Here is a 17943-nt window from a genome sequence, read left to right on the forward strand (position 1 = left end):
CAGATCAATCAAGTGTTCCAGGGTGGCCTTCCACATGGCCATTCAGGGACCCGGCTACTCCCACTAGAGGCTCTGGCCAGGAGAGAGGCAAGAGAGAAATCATGGAGAACGGGAGGGTCTTAGAGCTCAGGCCTGCAAGTGGTGTAATCACCGTGTCCACATTTCTACGGTCAGTCCCGTGGACAGCTGTGGCCTGGTCAGCCCGGACTCTCTGGAGGCCATCAGCTTTGATCTGCTGGAATGAAAGCCCGCTGGGGGGAAGGCTCTGTCTTCGGGATACCAGAGAGACTCTTGGCTTCTCCATGAGGGGAAACCGAGTGGGAGGTGTGGGCCAAGGTATGTTCTAGAACCTCAGGTGGTTCTAGTTTACCCTCATATAAAAATCTTAACCCATTCAACGGGACAACATGCAGTATTAACTAGGATGATAAATACTGACATTCAGAAACACAGAAGTGCCCATAACATTCTGCTGAGTTAGAATAGAAAACATACAGTTTATGTAAAATTATACACACACACGAATACTTCTTTATGCACGTATACATATGTATCTGCAAGAATGGTCACTGAAATGAATCATAGATTTCCCCTTTGTTCTCAGTACTTTAAAAATTTACAATACCTACTAATTTAGATATTTTTTTATAAAGAGAAACAAAAACAATAAGAGAAACAGAAAGAAAAAAAAAAAAAGTCCGAGAAACAAACTAAAAATCCCCAAACCCCAGCCCACCAAGAAAAAAAAGTTGACCTGAACTATGCACAGACTAAGTCATGCTTTGTAGAGGCAGGCCCCATTCTGAACTGCGTGTTGTTAGGGGGAGGGTTTGTGCCTCGGTCACAGAACCTGTGGAAATTCATAGCAATTCCACTGCTCATTTAGGCAGCAAACTTGCCCACATGTACATCACCATAGAAGTGGAATCCACAGGCATTTGCAACTTTGGGATGTAATTACCTGAGGATGCTGTAAACACAGGAGGCCAGGGGAGGAGGAGTTCTCACCTCAGCAACAGAGGTGGTCCTGGGGCCTTCAAAGGCGGCACCTCCAGGGCCTGCCACGTGGCCTCCTAGGGGACACACTTCAGGGCTTGGTGCCAAATGCCTGGAAACTTGCAAGCTCCCTCTGTGGCTGCTTATAAAAGCAGTTCCAGGCCATGCTCCTTAAGGAGGAGAGACGACGGGGACGGAACCAGGCAGGGAGGGCAGAGATTCAGACCAGGCCATGCTCGCTGCCTCCATCTTCCGTCCGACTCTGCTGCTCTGCTGGCTTGCTGCCCCCCAGCCAGCCCAGCCCGAGGCACTCTTCCATAGCCGGGACCACTCGGACCTGCAGCTGTCGCCCCTGCGCCAGGCCAAGCCCATCACTGACCTCCATGATGCTCAGGTAGGAGAAGGCCAGAAGAACAGGATCACCCACATGCACGCACACTCATGCACCCACATGCACGCACACATGCACGCACCCACATGCACGCACACTCATGCACGTACATGCACGCACACATGCACGCACCCACATGCACGCACACTCATGCACGTACATGCACGCACACATGCACGCACCCACATGCACGCACACTCATGCACGTACATGCACGCACACATGCACGCACCCACATGCACGCACACTCATGCACGTACATGCACGCACACATGCACGCACCCACATGCACGCACACTCATGCACGTACATGCACGCACACATGCACGCACCCACATGCACGCACACTCATGCACGTACATGCACGCACACATGCACGCACCCACATGCACGCACACTCATGCACGTACATGCACGCACACATGCACGCACCCACATGCACGCACACTCATGCACGTACATGCACGCACACATGCACGCACCCACATGCACGCACACTCATGCACGTACATGCACGCACACATGCACGCACCCACATGCACGCACACTCATGCACGCACACGCACGCACACATGCACGCACCCACATGCACGCACACTCATGCACGCACACCAGGAGATGCCGGCCGCGGGCGCCGCCAGGGCTTTCTCCAAGAAGACCCTGAGCTGGAGGCTGGCGCGCGAGGCCCCCAGCGGCCAGCTGTCGCTGCACGAGCAGAGGGCCATCTTCACACTGGCCTTCAGGATGTGGAGCGAGGTGACGCCGCTGCACTTCCGCGAGGATCTCACCGCCCCCGGGGCCACCGTCGACATCAAGCTGGGTTTTGGGAGAGGTACGAAGGGGCAGGCTCGTGACCCGCCCTGCCCTCTCTGCAGGCCCCAGGCCACGGCGCCGTGGTGGGGCCGTCGCCTCGCCTGTCACCTGCAGAAGCCTGGCCCTACCCCCACCTCCTGGGCTTGTGCTCAGGTGACACCCGTGACAGCGGGGGCAGCGTTAAACCCTCTGTAGATGTTGCCTTATTAGAACTCACTGGGAAGGGGACGGGCTTGTCACACTGCAGAGAGCCTGGAGCGGCCCCATGGGACACTCAGGTCACCGGAGAGCTCAGTGTGCCCATCAAAGCCGCCCTGACAGGCAGGCGAGTGTGGCGCTGACCCCAGCCCACCCGTCCCTGTCCCCGGCTGCACGTGCACACCCGAGGTGTCTCCACGGCCCATCTGTGAGCCCAGCTGCTCACGGCTGCCCTGCTGGTCTCCCTGGACTAACTTCCCAGGGGACAGCACGTGGGACACGGTTTGTTGAAAGCCCAGAGAGATGTCAGGGCCTAGATCCGGTATCCTCCTGACCCGCTCGGCCGTCAGGTCTTAGGAGCCACCGGTCTGGCCAGCGCCCCACTCCTACTGCACCGGCCACACTGGGGGGACGGGTCTGTGCCTGGGTCTCACTCCCCCGGCCCCTGTCCCCCGCCAGGCCGGCACCTGGGCTGTCCTCGGGTTTTTGACGGGAGCGGGCAGGAGTTTGCACACGCCTGGCGCCTGGGAGACATTCACTTTGACGACGACGAGCACTTCACGCCTCCCAGCAGCGACGCGGGCATCAGCCTTCTCAAAGTAGGTGGCCTGGGGCTGACAGGGCGAAGGGCGCTGGTTCCCTGTGCTCTGCACCAAGCACCGCCTGCCCTCTGCGACCGAGCGGTGGGTCCCAGTGGTGCTCCAAAGCCCAGGCCAGCCAGCCCGAGGGTTTTTGTTCCCCTTCTAGGTGGCCGTGCATGAGATTGGCCATGTCCTCGGCCTGCCTCACATCTACAGGACGGGATCCATAATGCAGCCCAATTACAGTCCACAGGAGTCTGCGTTTGAGCTGGACTGGTCAGACAGGAAAGCAATTCAGAGGCTGTACGGTAAGACTGTGCTGGGGAGGTCATCCCCAGAGCTCAGAGGACACTCGGTGCTCCAGCGCACAGCGGCACCCCACTCACTCCTCACTGGAAGGCTGGTCCCCAAAGAGCAAAGTTGTACAGTGATGTTGACCAAGAGGAGCTGCCCTCTCGATCCCCGATGCGTTCTCTTAGTGGAAAGTGCTCATGTGGGCTGGCTGCTTAGCTCGGTTGATTGAAAGTGGTCATGCCCAGACTGTAACCACGGGGGAGAGCAAAGCACCCTCCCCATGGGCAGTCCCTCCTGTGTCCTCTCTTCCATGCACCACTTCCATTGGCTGGGAGGAAAGGGGAGAACACAGTGGTCTTCTAGACACAGCTGGGCCACCCATGCCAAGCAGCCCACAAAAGCCACTGAAAGGAGTTTACTGCAGTCCCAAGGCAAAGAGAGCTTAGCCCAGCCAGGGTAAGCTTTAATCTTCATTTAATTGTTCAGACCAAAGTCCTGGTGGTTAATTGGTTAATTAAAGTAATTAGTGATTTAGCATAGAAGCCCCTCAAAAGGAAAGCTATTCTTCTCTTTTCCATTTAAAGGTCCCCAACAGAGACCATCCCCATTTCTGTTCTACTCACATTCTCTTCTCGGTACCCAGCATCTTTGGGGACAACAAAGGACACGTTTATTTCCCCCACTGGAAACCCCTCGTGTGTGTGCCCAGAACCAAACTCGTTCCCCCTAGTGAAGTCAGATTGTCCATCAAAAGAGGTGTCAGCTAGCTCTCTTTAGGGTGGTCGTAACTTAGCATCCAAATTGAGACACTTTTGAGAGTGACCCAGAGCACTATGATCATGAAGCCAGAATAAGTCATGTGGGCAGGACTGTTACTGGCACCCTGGGTCCCTCCAGCTCCTTCTGCTCAGCCTACTTCCAATCTTACATGGTGTCTCGCTTTAAGGTGTTTTAATAGAAAACACCAGCTTTGCATTGGTCTCTGTTCAAGTCACACGTGAAAGTAGAACAGTTGTTTTATGCACCATGTGACAAATGGCTGGATTTTTCTTTTTTGTTAAGGTTCATGTGAAGGATCATTTGATACTGCATTTGACTGGATTCACAAAGAGAGAAACCAATATGGGGAAGTGATGGTGAGATTTAGCACATATTTTTTCCGCAACAGCTGGTACTGGCTTTATGAAAATCGAAACAACAGGACACGCTACGGGGATCCTATCCAAATCCCCACTGGCTGGCATGGACTCCCCACACAGAACATAGATGCTTTCATCCACATCTGGACGTGGAGAAGAGATGAACGTTATTTTTTTAAAGGTAAAGGTTCTGAATGTATGGCTTCATTCCTCTTATTAAACAAATACATTCATAATAACTGTTCTGAGCCCCTACCAAGGAATCTAGTGTAATGCCCTTGTAACTACTTGTTTAAATTCTGTCTGCTCCATCCGACAGAAATTAAGTTCTGTGAGCACAGGGATTGAATTGTATCCCTAGATCTTTTTAAGAAGACACTTAAGTCATTGAATGAATGAATGAGTGAACACACTTTGCTAGGCACTGAGGTGGCTGCCAAAAAAATATAAGGGCCCTGCCCTACAGAAGTCTTAATTTGGTTCCAGAGGAACAAAATATCTTGGAAGCCTTCCAATAGAAGTATGTTTTTAAAGCATAGACCAAGCAGAAGAGGTAATCACTGCTACCTGGAATCAGATGCTGGCATCACCAGGAGTCAGGGCTTGACTTCCCAGATCTTGAGTTCCCAGAAAGGGCATCCAGAATGGTGTGTGTGCCGTGGGGAGGTGGGCATGGGTGTGAGAAAGTGGGAGCGGTCAGAGAAAAGAGACAGAAGCAAAGCCTTAGAGCTGTGACACAGCTGAGCCCATAGAGGGGACTCACCTGGGATGAGATTAGGTCAGGAAGACCGGGTTGGCCTCAAAAGCCAGGGTCAGGGGCTGGACTTCATCCAGCGGGCAGTGAAGAATCAGTGCCAATTCCGAACAGGGAAGATTGGTGTTTTGCTGGGAGGCAGAAGCTGGGGTGCTGGGGTCTGGGGGTCACAGTGAGCAGCAGGGGAGAGCAGGTCTGGCTGCTGCTTGTCCACACCCTGCCTTATGTCAAGCACTGCGTGCCCGGTTCCTGTAGGCATGCTGCCTCTGCAATACCAATCAGCACGGAGTCCAGTCACAAACACGATGCCGTAGCTACTGCCTTTTCCTTCCCCTTCCCCTTCCCACCCAGAGATAAGTTGTGCACACTCCCTCTGCTCGAATCCTTATAACCATTATTGTAATGTATGTAAGTAATATAACCATTATTGCTCTAAGTTATTCAGAAAGAGTTAACAAGGCAAGAGCCAAACTGAAGGAACTTTATATGCAAATTTTCTCATAAAGATCCTATATGTAAGTTTGGTCTTAATTTTCCTTCACATCACACAAAGGAAGAATTATTTTAGTTTAGTTTCATTAAAAAATTACCTATGGCAGACTTACAGTTCAGGTCTTTCAGACTTGGAAGCACATCTTTCAGTGCTTGGAGAAATCCCAGCTGGAGTTTAGGTTGGCACCATCCAAACAGTCTTAATTACTGAATTAGGTCATCATGGGGACTTCTATAATACAGCTGTATTTTATTCTTGGAGCTTTAAAAACACCTTAAATTTAATTTGCTGTGAATACTTTAAATTAAAAAAAAAAATTCCAGTTAGAGTGAATTGCATCTCCAACTGGACATATGTCACTTATTCTCAATGGTGAACTTTTCCAAGTATATGGAATATTTGGTTGCTAAAGAATGTAACTGCTTGATGTGTTCTGTGAGCTGTGAACACAGAAACATCTAACTCAGTGGATTTAGTCTATTGTATGCTGGCAATATGCCAAATATTCAGGATTAGGAACCAGTAAGGAAAGTCTAGAATAATCCCCTACTGTTTCAGAGCGTGAAATTAGCATTTGGACTTTGAAACAAAATGGAGCAAAATTACAAAACATTACTTCATAGGACAGTGAGTAAAGTCTCGCTCGGGAGTCCTGGGTTGCACCCCCGACTCACGCTTCGCTGTCTAAATTTGGGTGAGTCATTCACACTCTCTTTACTCGTTTCCTTATTTGTAAAATGGGGGTGTTGGTGGAACTAGATGATTCTAAAACACTAGAAAAAGGTGTAATCCAACAGTAAGCATCATGATTTCTTCTGTAAGAAGAGGACTTATGTCGATTAGGACAGAAAAATGATTCAGGCCAACCCATGGCTGACTAATACATAAAATGAAGATCTCTAGAGTGTAAAGGAAGAAGAAAAAAATTTGAGAGGTGAAAAAACCACATTATATTTGTTGTTTTGCTTCTGCTTTTGATGAGTCAGTAGGATGATGTTCGTGGGCTGGGATTCACTGTGAAAGGCAACCAACATTCTAACTGCAGCACTGGTGAGCGGGAAAGAAAACGGATCGCTGGGGTCAAATCTAGAAGTAGTTTGAGGCCTGGGAAAATCATTCATTTGAGTGAGGCTTCACTCACATGCTGTAAGTGCTGCTCTCTCCTGGAATCACGGCGGAACATCATCCATGACTGCCTGGAACCTTTCTTGAAAGTTGTCCTCTTTGTCATGTTCCCTGTGATTTAATATTACTAAGCCACATAAACTTTTTTGGTTGGCTCTCAGGAAATCAATATTGGAGATACGACAGTGACAAGGATCAGGCCCACACAGAAGATGAACAAGGAAAACGCTACCCCAAATCGATTTCAGAAGGATTTCCTGGCATCCCAAGTCCCCTAGACACTGCCTTTTATCACCGAAGACAGCAGTTAATTTACTTCTTCAAGGAGTCCTTTGTAAGTAGAAGGCTCTCTACACTAGTGCTGCTTCTGCCACCCTCACCTAGACTGGTCAGATGACCAGTGCCTAGTTAAATGCTGTTCTCACTTACTTCAGATCTATATAGCAATGGCAGATAATTACGGACGGAAAATCATTAATAACCTCAAGTCTAAAGAATTTGGTGCAGTCAGATTTACTAACCTCACTGCTATAAATTAACCTGAAAAAAAATCAGTGATTTTTCAGAAAAGCCAGTCTCACTATCTAATTTGCTTTGCAGGTATTTGCATTTGATGTTAACAGAAATCAAGTACTTAATTCTTATCCAAAGAAGATTACTGAAGTTTTTCCAGCAATAAAACCACAAGACCATCCTTTCAGAAATATAGATTCAGCTTACTACTCCTATGCACACAACTCCATTTTCTTTTTCAAAGGCAATGCATACTGGAAAGTAGTTAATGACAAGGACAGACAACAGAATTCTCGGCTGCCTTCTAATGGTTTACTTCCAAAAAAGTCTATTTCAGAGAAGTGGTTTGACCTTTGTGATGTCCACACTTCCACACTGAACATGTAATGAGACAGAGGAAAGTGGAGGTAGTCATAGGATATCTCTTACAAAAGTCTGATTTCTTTTACAAAGACAACAAACCAGATTTTAGTAGCCGAAGCAAGTATGGCTCCCTAAGTTAAAAGCCAATGGAAAAAGCATTACTTGAGTTTTTAAAATATGTGATTTAAAAATCAAATGCTCACACAAAAAATAAGTCACCAAATAACTTCACTCATTTTTAAGGAAAGGCTAAAAAAAAAAAAAAAAAAAAAAAAAAAAAGCAAGCATCCTGAGGAACCTGTCTTTTTAACTCTTTTTTCCTGCTCTCTGTGGTGCTCTGGAGCCAGGTCCCAACACTGCCCCTCCCCTCCCATTCTTGGGCGTTGGGAAGGCAGCTAAAGCCATGAGTCAAATAATTAAAAGACAAGCCACCAAAGGCATGGAGATGATTTTAATGCACTTAAAACTGAGGGATTGACTGGGAAAGGTCACAGAATTCAATCCAAACTCCAAGTTATAACGATGTATTTTTCTAATACTTGACAGTGAAGAAAAGGTTTTCACATGTATTTCTCTCCTGATCCTCACACCTCTGTCAGAGTGGCAGGACAAACACTGCTGTACAAATCTGTCGTCGAAGAAACTAAAGTTCATTAGTTGTGCCCTGCCAAAAGTCAGACCCAGTGGTAGCTCCTGCCGCCTCTCCCAACTCCAGCCCCGTGCCCTCGGTACTTTCCATCCCGGGCGTGGTCTCTGGCCCTGGGGCCAGACGAGTTCTCCCGTGTGAACACACAGGCCTGTATCCGAAGTGGTCCTGAAAAGCTTTTCTGGTCCACTCTAATTCATTTAGTGCTCTCCTCTCCCTGCAAAGCAGTGAATACTTTATGACTGAAGTATACTTTATACTTTAAAGTATACTTTACACGTCTGAAGGCCATTCTACCAAAATAAAACTCTTGAAGCTAATTGGGTAACTTTATTTTTCCAGTATCCGTTTTATCTAGGATAGTCATTATGTCCCTTTATCTTTTACATTATATGGCTCTCAGCTCTTCTTGACACAAAAATCCCAATGTCATATGTAATTATGTGAAAAAAAAAATTGGGCAATGAAATTAAAAGTTTCAGTAGCCTCAATGATCAGGCCACAAATATCACATTTCATCTAAAGAACTGATTAAAACAAAGGTTCTTTAAGAAGGTTTAAATTAAAATCAGGTAATTACAAACAGATTTTAAAAGGATCTTTTTTTCTCTTTAGGTACTGTCATGTTATTGCCTTGACAAGAGAAGACAGCTAGAATTTATATTTTCTTGCTTAAAAACAAATTTTCCTGTTGACTGATAGGCTGTTTGGCTAAGGATAGGGGTTGGGGACAAGATCAGCACCTCTACTGTCCCTAACTCCAGCTCATTTCTACATAAGGAAAATCCTTTCTGAATTTATTAATCCAGGAGACAATATAACCAATGGAAGTGTCCAGGTTTAAGCAGCAGAATACAGTTTTACTCGGCGTGTGGCCCTACTGCAAGAGGCAACAGATCGATGTAATCTGGAAACGAGACACTGCTGATTTTGTTCAATTGCTTTAGAATTTGGGCAAAACTTTAAGGGCTTCAAAGATTAATTTTTGCAAACAGATGCAGATCCGACCCAAGGACAACGCAATCTAAATAAGGAAGTGGACAAATGGCAAGAGAGAATTCTGTCAAGCTATGATGGGTGTCAACTCACCGTCAATGAAAACACCTGCAAATCCTTGTGTAAAAGGAAGTGGCTTGTAAAAATTCAGCTTAAAACCAGTTTATTTTTTAATTTTTGGTGGCTGGTTGGTACGGGGATATGAACCCATGACCTTGGTGTTGTAAGGCTGCACTCTAACCAGCCGAGCTAACCAAAACCAGTTTATTCCAGACCATTTTCTAGCATAGTTCCTCTTGTTTCATAGACGTGTAGCTGGTGTGGGAGGGGCAGCATCTGCACAGGGCACATCAGCTGTCTGGAGGCCTCAAGGATCCGGCAGCACCTCTTCCTGCGCTCAGGCCCAAGCCGTGGCCTTATCTACAACAGTGTCATGAACAGGAATCCAGACCCTCACCCTGGCACGACTGAGTCTGTTTGACTTACATGTTATATACTACCCTTCTTGAAATTGAGAGTATTAATTATGAAAGACAAACAGCCTTGTACATTGTAGGCACTGAAAACAGTAAAGTATGTTTGTATGCAACTGGACAAGATCCACAAAGCAGCAGCAATAAGTAAAATATTCTAGAGAGAATTTAGTGGATGGCAGAATTTTAATGTTTTGATCCTTACTTTGTAAAGTTTATTAATTAAACTGAGTTCAAATCAAAACTCGGTGTGAAAAATGCAAAATGGAAAAATACAAAGACATTTTTAAAAATAAATAATTTATTCAAAATAGTTTCCTTGCCTTATTCACATTTTCAAGTTTAAAATGAAAAAAAGGGTAGTACCTATTCTTGACCAACTATCATATAAAGTCAAAGAAAAGTGAGTCCCTTCAGAACGTGCATTAAATACAGAGAACTGCACAATGGCTAGTCTTTGAAAATCCTGCACTGAAGCTTAAAAAGGGCACGCTTTTTTTCTGTGCAATGTAGGAGACGTTGTAGATGTACTAGAAATTTCTTAAACCCACTTGAACTATAAAATCATTTGGATAAAACTTCTCTTGACGAAAGTAACATTTTATCCAAAATAATCGCATCTTAAACCCGTGTAGCTTAACATACTTCAAAAATATTTAGAAGTGTAACTGCATCACAGCAAGTCTATTAATACTGCCGTACTATGTACTTCTCAAAGAAACATGCTGGAAGCTTTAAGTTTGACGGATTTCAGCACTTCAAATGAAGCCAAAGAACTCAACCATAATTTATCTGTTGTGGGCAAGGATAACCCCGTACTTCCACTGCTGCACCTATTTTAAGTGGACATTTCCCTCACATTTAATGACACGAAGCACCAAATGGACACACCAGCTCCCATGTTCAGAGGGCACCAACAGTGCGTCTGCAGACACAGGTGTGTGCACAAGTCACTGCACGGCGCCACCACTTGCCCCGCTGCCGGGAGCAAGCTGGTCCAGCAAACGGATGATGACATCGACTCTTTCCAAAAGCGCTGCACTTTTGTTCGCAGTCGCTCTCAAAAGCTGGGAGTAAATCTGCTTGTTGGTTTTGAGGACTACGTCTTCTTCAATGTTACTGCTGAGGTTTAAAAAAAAAAAAAAGGAGATACATGAATAGAACAGTGGTGCCCACCAACAGTTCAAATGGAGCCAGAAAAATAAGCAGCATCAGCCCAACTGTCACTTCTCACAGAGAAGCATGTATTCCATTAATGCCTATTCCATACCTACCTCCTTCTATCTATTCCTTGTGGACCTGTTTTTAGCATTTATTTCAATACATCAATTAAAACCAATGTTCATTCCTTTTATAATATCTGAGTTCCTGCCATGTACCAGGAACTGCTCTCGGCAGTGAACAAAACAGACAAAAGAATCCCTGCCTTCATGGATCTGCAGTCTACTAAGGTAAGAGTTGGCGGAGGGGACAGGGGAAGACATACAGTAAACAACTAAGAAAATGGAGTGTCAGGTGATACACACCATGAAGAAAATACAGTGGAGACGGGCTCGGGCATAGGGGAAGGTACACAGCATTTCCTCTCTCCTTCAAGCCCAGCCTAAAAACCTCCTACGGTGCGAACAAGCCCATGTCTAAACGGGCAGCTGGGCTGCTATCTCTAGAGCTAGAAGCACCTAGGACTTTAAGCAAAGTCTCCTGACTTACAGGCACTGTTGCACCTCAACTGACTCTAAAAATGTCAGTGCAGCTTCTGTGTGAAGAATGTCCCTCTGCTGCAGAGTACCAGATAGTACCCCATTTTAAAACTGCTTTCGTTTACAATTTGCTGTGTAATTTACCCCTTATGATGGATCAATGTATTATATTTATATTATGGAAAGACTAGTAATTACATGGCAGTTCATTACTAGAATCCTTTTTGAATGAGTCCAGAAGTAACACAGACCCCTGGCTCACACGAACAGGTAACAGGTGATGTGACCCCTCACAATGTGCATGGCCATGTCTAAGCCCCATAGCAAGCCTGTCCTCTCAGAGGGCAAGGAATAGTATGCTTATTTTACAGATGTAAAAGCTAAGGATCAGAGGGTTAATAATTTGGGTCAAGGTCAAAATATATTTTCTTATTCCAAATGCTATGCTCTTTTCTCCTCTATGGCATGCAAATTCTCTCTCTTCACCCAAGTGCCCTTCAGTCAGGCCTGCCGGAGAGCACCCAGCAGTGCAGAGCTCCCCCTGCACCAGGCCAGGGCACCAGCTGTAAAGAATCCCCCTTTCTTCTGTTCTTGGCTCCATTCTCAGTCAGGCCTGCCGGAGAGCACCCAGCAGTGCAGAGCTCCCGCTGCACCAGGCCAGGGCACCAGCTGTAAAGAATCCCCCTTTCTTCTGTTCTTGGCTCCATTCACCTCTTCTCCACAGGACCCACCTTCCCATCTGATGGCTGGCCTAAACACTCTCGAATAGGGATTATAGTTCAGTGAAACTATTGATGAAAATGCATTAAGGAAGGCATGATTTGTATAAGAGCAAATAAACTCTTAATCCAAAAAGGAAAAAAAAAAACCCAAAAACCCACAACCTAACAAACAAAACTAGCAATTCTAGCAGGACAATGCCACTGCAGTTGTCTTATAATGAAGTGCCTGCATAATCTGAAAATAAAAACAATTTACTTTAACAGACTGAATGCATCTAAATTTTCTTAGATTTCAATGTAATTCTATAGGAATCTAAGAAAATTAAGAATTTGATTATTCAGTCCAACTTTTTTTTTTTTTTTTTTTTTAATGGGCCCAAAACTATGCTGACAGGCTACAAGTAGATTTTTGCTGGATATATGGGCTATTTCCTCCTTCCAGCACTTGGGCCTACCTTGGTAATTATCTAACTCTCACCATTGGGCACTTAAGTTGTACTGTCCCCTTCTGCTGGAAACAGTCAAGACAAAACAAATTTATTAACATTTCCTTTCTTTTAAGGTCTCGTTTTCCTTTATTACAGAAGGGAATATCCACTGATTCATGGTAAAATAACTAGGCTTGCGGCAGAGGATGTTTTCCTCTTAACAATAAAATTATAGATGTTTTCATTTGCACATCAGTGGAATAGTCATTGACTTTGTATCCAATATTTTTGTTTTGACCTGTCACCATATATATTGTATTAACACAGTACCACATTTAATAGTCTTTTATGTAATAAACCTTGAAAAATCAACACAAATTAGCTAAATGGGACTTTATGCATCATGCATGAAAACTTTACATTAAAATCTCTTTCAACAGAGTATTATCAGTAAACTGAAAAACTAGAAAGCTAGAAAACCCTCTAGTAAAATAAAAATTACTTAGGTCATGCATATGACTGTTACAATTCTAAAAGACATAATAAGACTGAAACTATTACTTTTCAGTCAATTACTTGAACCACTGATTTGTGAAAATTAATGAATTACTACTGTTTCTCAAATATCACATATTTATATTGCCACCTTGTGGAAACCAATACAAAATTTTTAAACTTACCCACTGTTAAGCAGGAAAAGCCATGAGTTCCTTTGGAACTGTGTATTTCTACATGCACTATCTGCTTTGCCTTTTGGTTCTTTAGAAAAATGAACATATCTGCTAAATTTAAGCAAACACATCCCCATACCTTGCTGTGTCCTAGAACCAGGATATGGTGTAAACACCAGAACCAGGATGTGGAGTAGACACTGAGAATTAACAATAATGAGATGACAGTGTACTAACACTGAGACTTCCTCACCACATAAGAGCTCTCCTTAGGCTATAGAGAATTACTCAACAGCAATTACTGGAGGGATGTAGAGCTAGAAAAAGTGTCATACCCACCATTACAGGAACAAAAACAGGAGGGCAAACTAAAAGGTCATGGCTTTTCTCAAACTCATCAGGGCAACCAACTAGTCAAATCCAAGGAGAGACAAGCTGATATAGAGAGAAACGGGTGGTACTTCCTTAACTGGGGCAGATGCAGCCAGACACTGGTAAGAATTTAGCTAAAATACTTGAGTTGGTAGCACGTGTGAGGGTGGGTGAAAGAGTGAGGACCTTGGGAGTTGCACGTACTGGAGGAGCTAACATCTCCCTGCAAGCTTTTCTCCAAGGATACCACCAGGTGCTCACTTAAAAGACCAGTGAGAGTCCTGAGAAGTGACCCTGCTGGCATAACCTGGGGAAGGGGAAGGGCAGCTGCTGTGGAGGGGCAGGCAGCCCCACCTCGACTCTTCTCCCCTATGAAACAAAACCTTAGCGAGGGGGGAGGGAATGAACTCTTTCAACCCTCGGCACAGGTGAAAGTCAATGCAGACAGGAGAATGGAACAGAAAAAAACACTCTACCTGGGGGAGGGGCAGGGGCAGCGGAAAGGCCGCAGCTTTGGGACTCAGGGACACAGTGCCTGCTTAAGATGGAAGCTTACTCAAAACGCCTGAGAAGTTCTGGCCACTTCCCCCCTCCCCTGCCAAACAGGCTAAGAAGAACCCAAGGACAAGTGACAGTGGAATATGGCTGGCAGAGCTGTACAAGTGTCAAGACAGATGCTCCCTGGGGTGCTGCTCAAAGGGAAGACCTGAACGGGAAGATGGAGCAGACATGAAGAACCATGGGCTCAGAGCCACCCACCCTAAACCAAGGTGTTGCTAGGAGAACTTGAAGCCTGTGGGGCACAGAAAGTAACCACAACAGAAATATCTCAACTCCAGGATAGAAAAATGAACTCAACTCCCCACACTAAAGGCCTAGCAGGGGAAAGGTGTAAAAACTTTCCAGGCAAAAAAAAGAAGATTTCCCTCAGTTTCTTCTGTCCTATATGACATGTCCAGTTTTCAACAATTATGAGATGTATGAAAGGCAAGGAAAGAACAATGCACTGCCAAGAGACAAAGAATCAATAGAACCAGAGTAGGATATGACATAGATGATGGATCTATAACAAAGGGGATTTAAAAGGACTACAATTTATATGTTGAAGGCTCTAATGAAAAACGTGGACACCATGAAAATTCAGATTGGTAATTTCAGCAGAGATGGAAACTATAAGAACGAACCTAATTGAAATGCCAGAAATGAGAAACACAGTAACAGAGATAAAGAATGCCTTAAAAAGTTCAACTGTAGATGACACAAAACAAAGAACCAGTGAACTTGAAGACAGATCAGTAGAAATTACCCAAACTAAATCACAAAAAGAAAAAAGGGCATAAAAAACAGAATCGAACAGCTGTGGAACAAAATCAAACAGTCTAACATAGGTATAACTGGAACCATAGAAAAAGAAGAGAAAATGGAGAAGAGTGGTGCAGACAGAAAGGAAGCTAGAGAAAAAAAAAAAAGACACATTACATACAGATGAACAAAGGTAAGAATCACAGCAGGCTTCTGGTTACAAAACACACAAGCCAGAAGACAGCAGACTGACTGAAAGAAAAAGAATGTCAACCCAGAATTCCACACCCTGTAAAAAGATCTTCCAAAGGTGAAGGAGGAATAAAGTCCGTAAGACTATCAAAAAGACAGAATTCACTGCCAGCAGAACTGCACTACGAAAAATGTCAAAAAGAAGTTTATCTGGCAGAAGTAAATGATGCTGGACAGAAAATGGCACCTATACAAAGAGGTTACGAGCAATGGACATGGAATAAATAAATGAATTTCCTTGTTCTCTTTACTTTTAGTTGCTTTAAAAGATAACTGTCTAAAGCAAAAACTAGTAGCAGTGTATTCTATGTTTACGACCTATATAAAAGTAAAATGTATGACAACAAGAGCATAAATGGTAGGAGAGGAACTGGGAGGATGCTGTTTTAAGGTCCTCACACTAAATGTGAAGCAGAATATTATTTTGAAGGTGGCCTCTGATTAATTATAGAGGTATACTGTAAACCCCTAATTCAACCACTAAAATAGTTAAAAACTAGTATAAATAATAAATAGTGAAATAAAATGGAATCATAGACAATGCTCAATTAATCCAAGAAGGCAGAAAAAAAGAAAAAAAATGGAAAAGCTAAGCAAGATAATATATTTTAATCCAACTACATCAATAATCACATTAAATGTAAATGTCAAAAGACATCAATTATAAGACTGGATTAAAAAAGCAGGACCCAACTACATGCTATTGATAAGAAATTCACTTTTAATACAAAAGACACAGATGGAAAAAGATATTAACCAAAAGAAAGCTGAGTAGCTATATTAATATCAAAGAGGGACATAACATAGTGGCATGGGGGTCAATTCTCCAAGACATAACAATCCTAAATGTGGATGCACCTAACAGAGCTTCAAAAATACATAAAACAAAACTGATAGAGCTGAAGGCAGAAATAGATCAAGTCACAATTGTAAGCAGAGACTTCACTCCTCTCTCAGTAAACTGACAAAACAAGTAAAAAGTCAGTGAGAATACAGAAGACCTGAATGATACTATGAACCTACTTACCTACTTACAGAAATATCTCTAGAAAGTCTCAATATTTAGAAATTAAACAGCACACTCCTAAATAACAAATGAGTCACAGAAGTCATCTCTGGGGATATCAAAACTATTTTGAAAGGAATGAAAAAAATATACAACATAGCAAAATTTGTGAGACATAGCTAAAGCAGTGCTTAGGAGGAAATCTGCAGCTATAAATTTTTATATTAAAAAAGAAAAAAGGTCTCCAATCAGTAATCTAAGCTTCTACCTTAAAAAACTAGAAAAGCGCAAATTAAGTCCAAAACAAGCAGAGTGAAGGAAATAAAGATTAAGCGCAGAAATCAATGACATTTAAAACAGAAAAACAATGGAGGAATTGTGTCAGTCAAGCCAAAAGCTGGTTCTTTGAAAATATCAATAAAATCAATAAAGTTCTACCTAGACTGACAAAGAAAAAAGAAAGAAGACACAAATTACCAATATCAGGACTAAAAGAAGGGCTATCACCACAACACCTGGAGACACTAAAAGGATAATAAGGGGGCTGTGAACCTCTATGTTCTAAAATTTATATGAAATGAACCTTCATTCATTCAAGAAAAAGACAACCTGAATAGTACTATATCTATGACAAGAAATTGAATTCATTGTTTTAAAAACTTCCAACAATGCAGACTCCAGATGAAGATGGTTTTACTGGTAAATTCTAATAAATGTTTAAGGAAGAAATAATACCTACTCTACCCAATCTCTTTCAGAAAATAGGAGAACACTAGTCAACTGGCCTTATGAGGCCAGCACTGCTCTAATACCAACTAGACAAAGTCATTACAAGAAAAGCAAACTGTAGACCAGTATACCCCTTGTACAGACAGAAAAATCCTCAACAATCCTCAAATTGAACCCAATAATATATAAAAAGAATAATACATCACAACATAGTGGGGTTTGTTCCAGAATACAAAGCTGGTTTTCATTTCAAGAGTAAGCTGGCTAGTTAGCTCACTCACTTGGTTAGAGCGTGCTGTTATAACACCAAAGTCAAGGGTTTGGATCCCCATACTGGCCAGTCACCAAAACAATACAAAACAAAACAAAAAGCCAAAAAAAAAAAAAAAAAAATTTGAAGAGTAAATATAATCAACCATTGTATTAGTCTGCTTCTGTTGTTTATAACAAAATAGCTGGAACTGGGTATTTTATAAAGAAAACGAAATTTATTGCTTACAGTTTGGGAGGCTGGAAAGTCCAAAGTCCAGGGAACACATCTGGTGAGGGTCTTGGTGGTGATGACAGTGACCCAGGCATTCCACATGGCAGAATAAGGCAGAGCAGAGAGACTAACCTCTCATGTGCCCTCCTTTTAAAGCCCTAAGAACCATGCCCCTGACCATTATTAATCCATTCACTACTGCATGGTCCTACAATCAAATCACTTCTTCAAGACCCATTTTTCTTTTTTTAAAAGATGACCGGTAAGGGAATCTTTAACCCTTGACTTGGTGTTGTCAGCACCATGCTCTCCCAAGTGAGCCAACCGGCCATCCCCATATAGGGATCCAAACCCATGGCCTTGGTGTTATCAGCACCACACTTTCCCAAGTAAGCCACAGGCCGGCCCCCCAATACCCATCTTTCAATTACCAAAATAGGATTTCCCGGGCCGGCCCGGTGGCGCACTGGATAAGTGCGCCGCTTGGGAAGCGCGGCGGCGC

General features: G+C 43.7%; 2 protein-coding genes across 2 annotated transcripts in view; one reads left to right on the plus strand and one right to left on the minus strand.

Annotated features, from left to right (window-relative positions):
- Nucleotides 1-977: 977 nt before the first annotated feature.
- MMP21 (matrix metallopeptidase 21) lies at nt 978-7869 on the plus strand. The gene is made up of 7 exons (XM_008580968.1): nt 978-1429; nt 2003-2219; nt 2858-2997; nt 3146-3287; nt 4336-4593; nt 6946-7118; nt 7385-7869. The coding sequence occupies exons 1-7, from the start codon at nt 1229-1231 to the stop codon at nt 7682-7684; spliced, it is 1431 nt and encodes a 476-aa protein (XP_008579190.1). The 5' UTR covers nt 978-1228; the 3' UTR covers nt 7685-7869.
- Nucleotides 7870-9959: 2090 nt separating this feature from the next.
- Nucleotides 9960-17943, minus strand: part of EDRF1 (erythroid differentiation regulatory factor 1) — a 42161-nt gene continuing 34177 nt past the window's right edge. The window contains exon 24 of the mRNA XM_008580969.1: nt 9960-10897. Within this exon, the coding sequence (XP_008579191.1) occupies nt 10726-10897 (172 nt within the window). The 3' untranslated portion in view covers nt 9960-10725. The remainder of the gene's footprint in view (nt 10898-17943) is intronic.

This window comes from Galeopterus variegatus, unplaced genomic scaffold, assembly GCF_000696425.1.
Source record: "Galeopterus variegatus unplaced genomic scaffold, G_variegatus-3.0.2 Scaffold2225, whole genome shotgun sequence".
Taxonomy (NCBI): domain Eukaryota; kingdom Metazoa; phylum Chordata; class Mammalia; order Dermoptera; family Cynocephalidae; genus Galeopterus; species Galeopterus variegatus.

Excerpts from the sequence above, each read along its gene's own strand:
- MMP21 (XM_008580968.1), top strand. The coding sequence starts at position 1,229 with ATGCTCGCTGCCTCCATCTTCCGTCCGACTCTGCTGCTCTGCTGGCTT. Across the intron at positions 1,430-2,002 it reads ACAGGATCACCCACATGCAC|GAGATGCCGGCCGCGGGCGC; the intron begins GCACACTCATGC and ends CACGCACACCAG. Across the intron at positions 7,119-7,384 it reads ACTTCTTCAAGGAGTCCTTT|GTATTTGCATTTGATGTTAA; the intron begins GTAAGTAGAAGG and ends TTTGCTTTGCAG.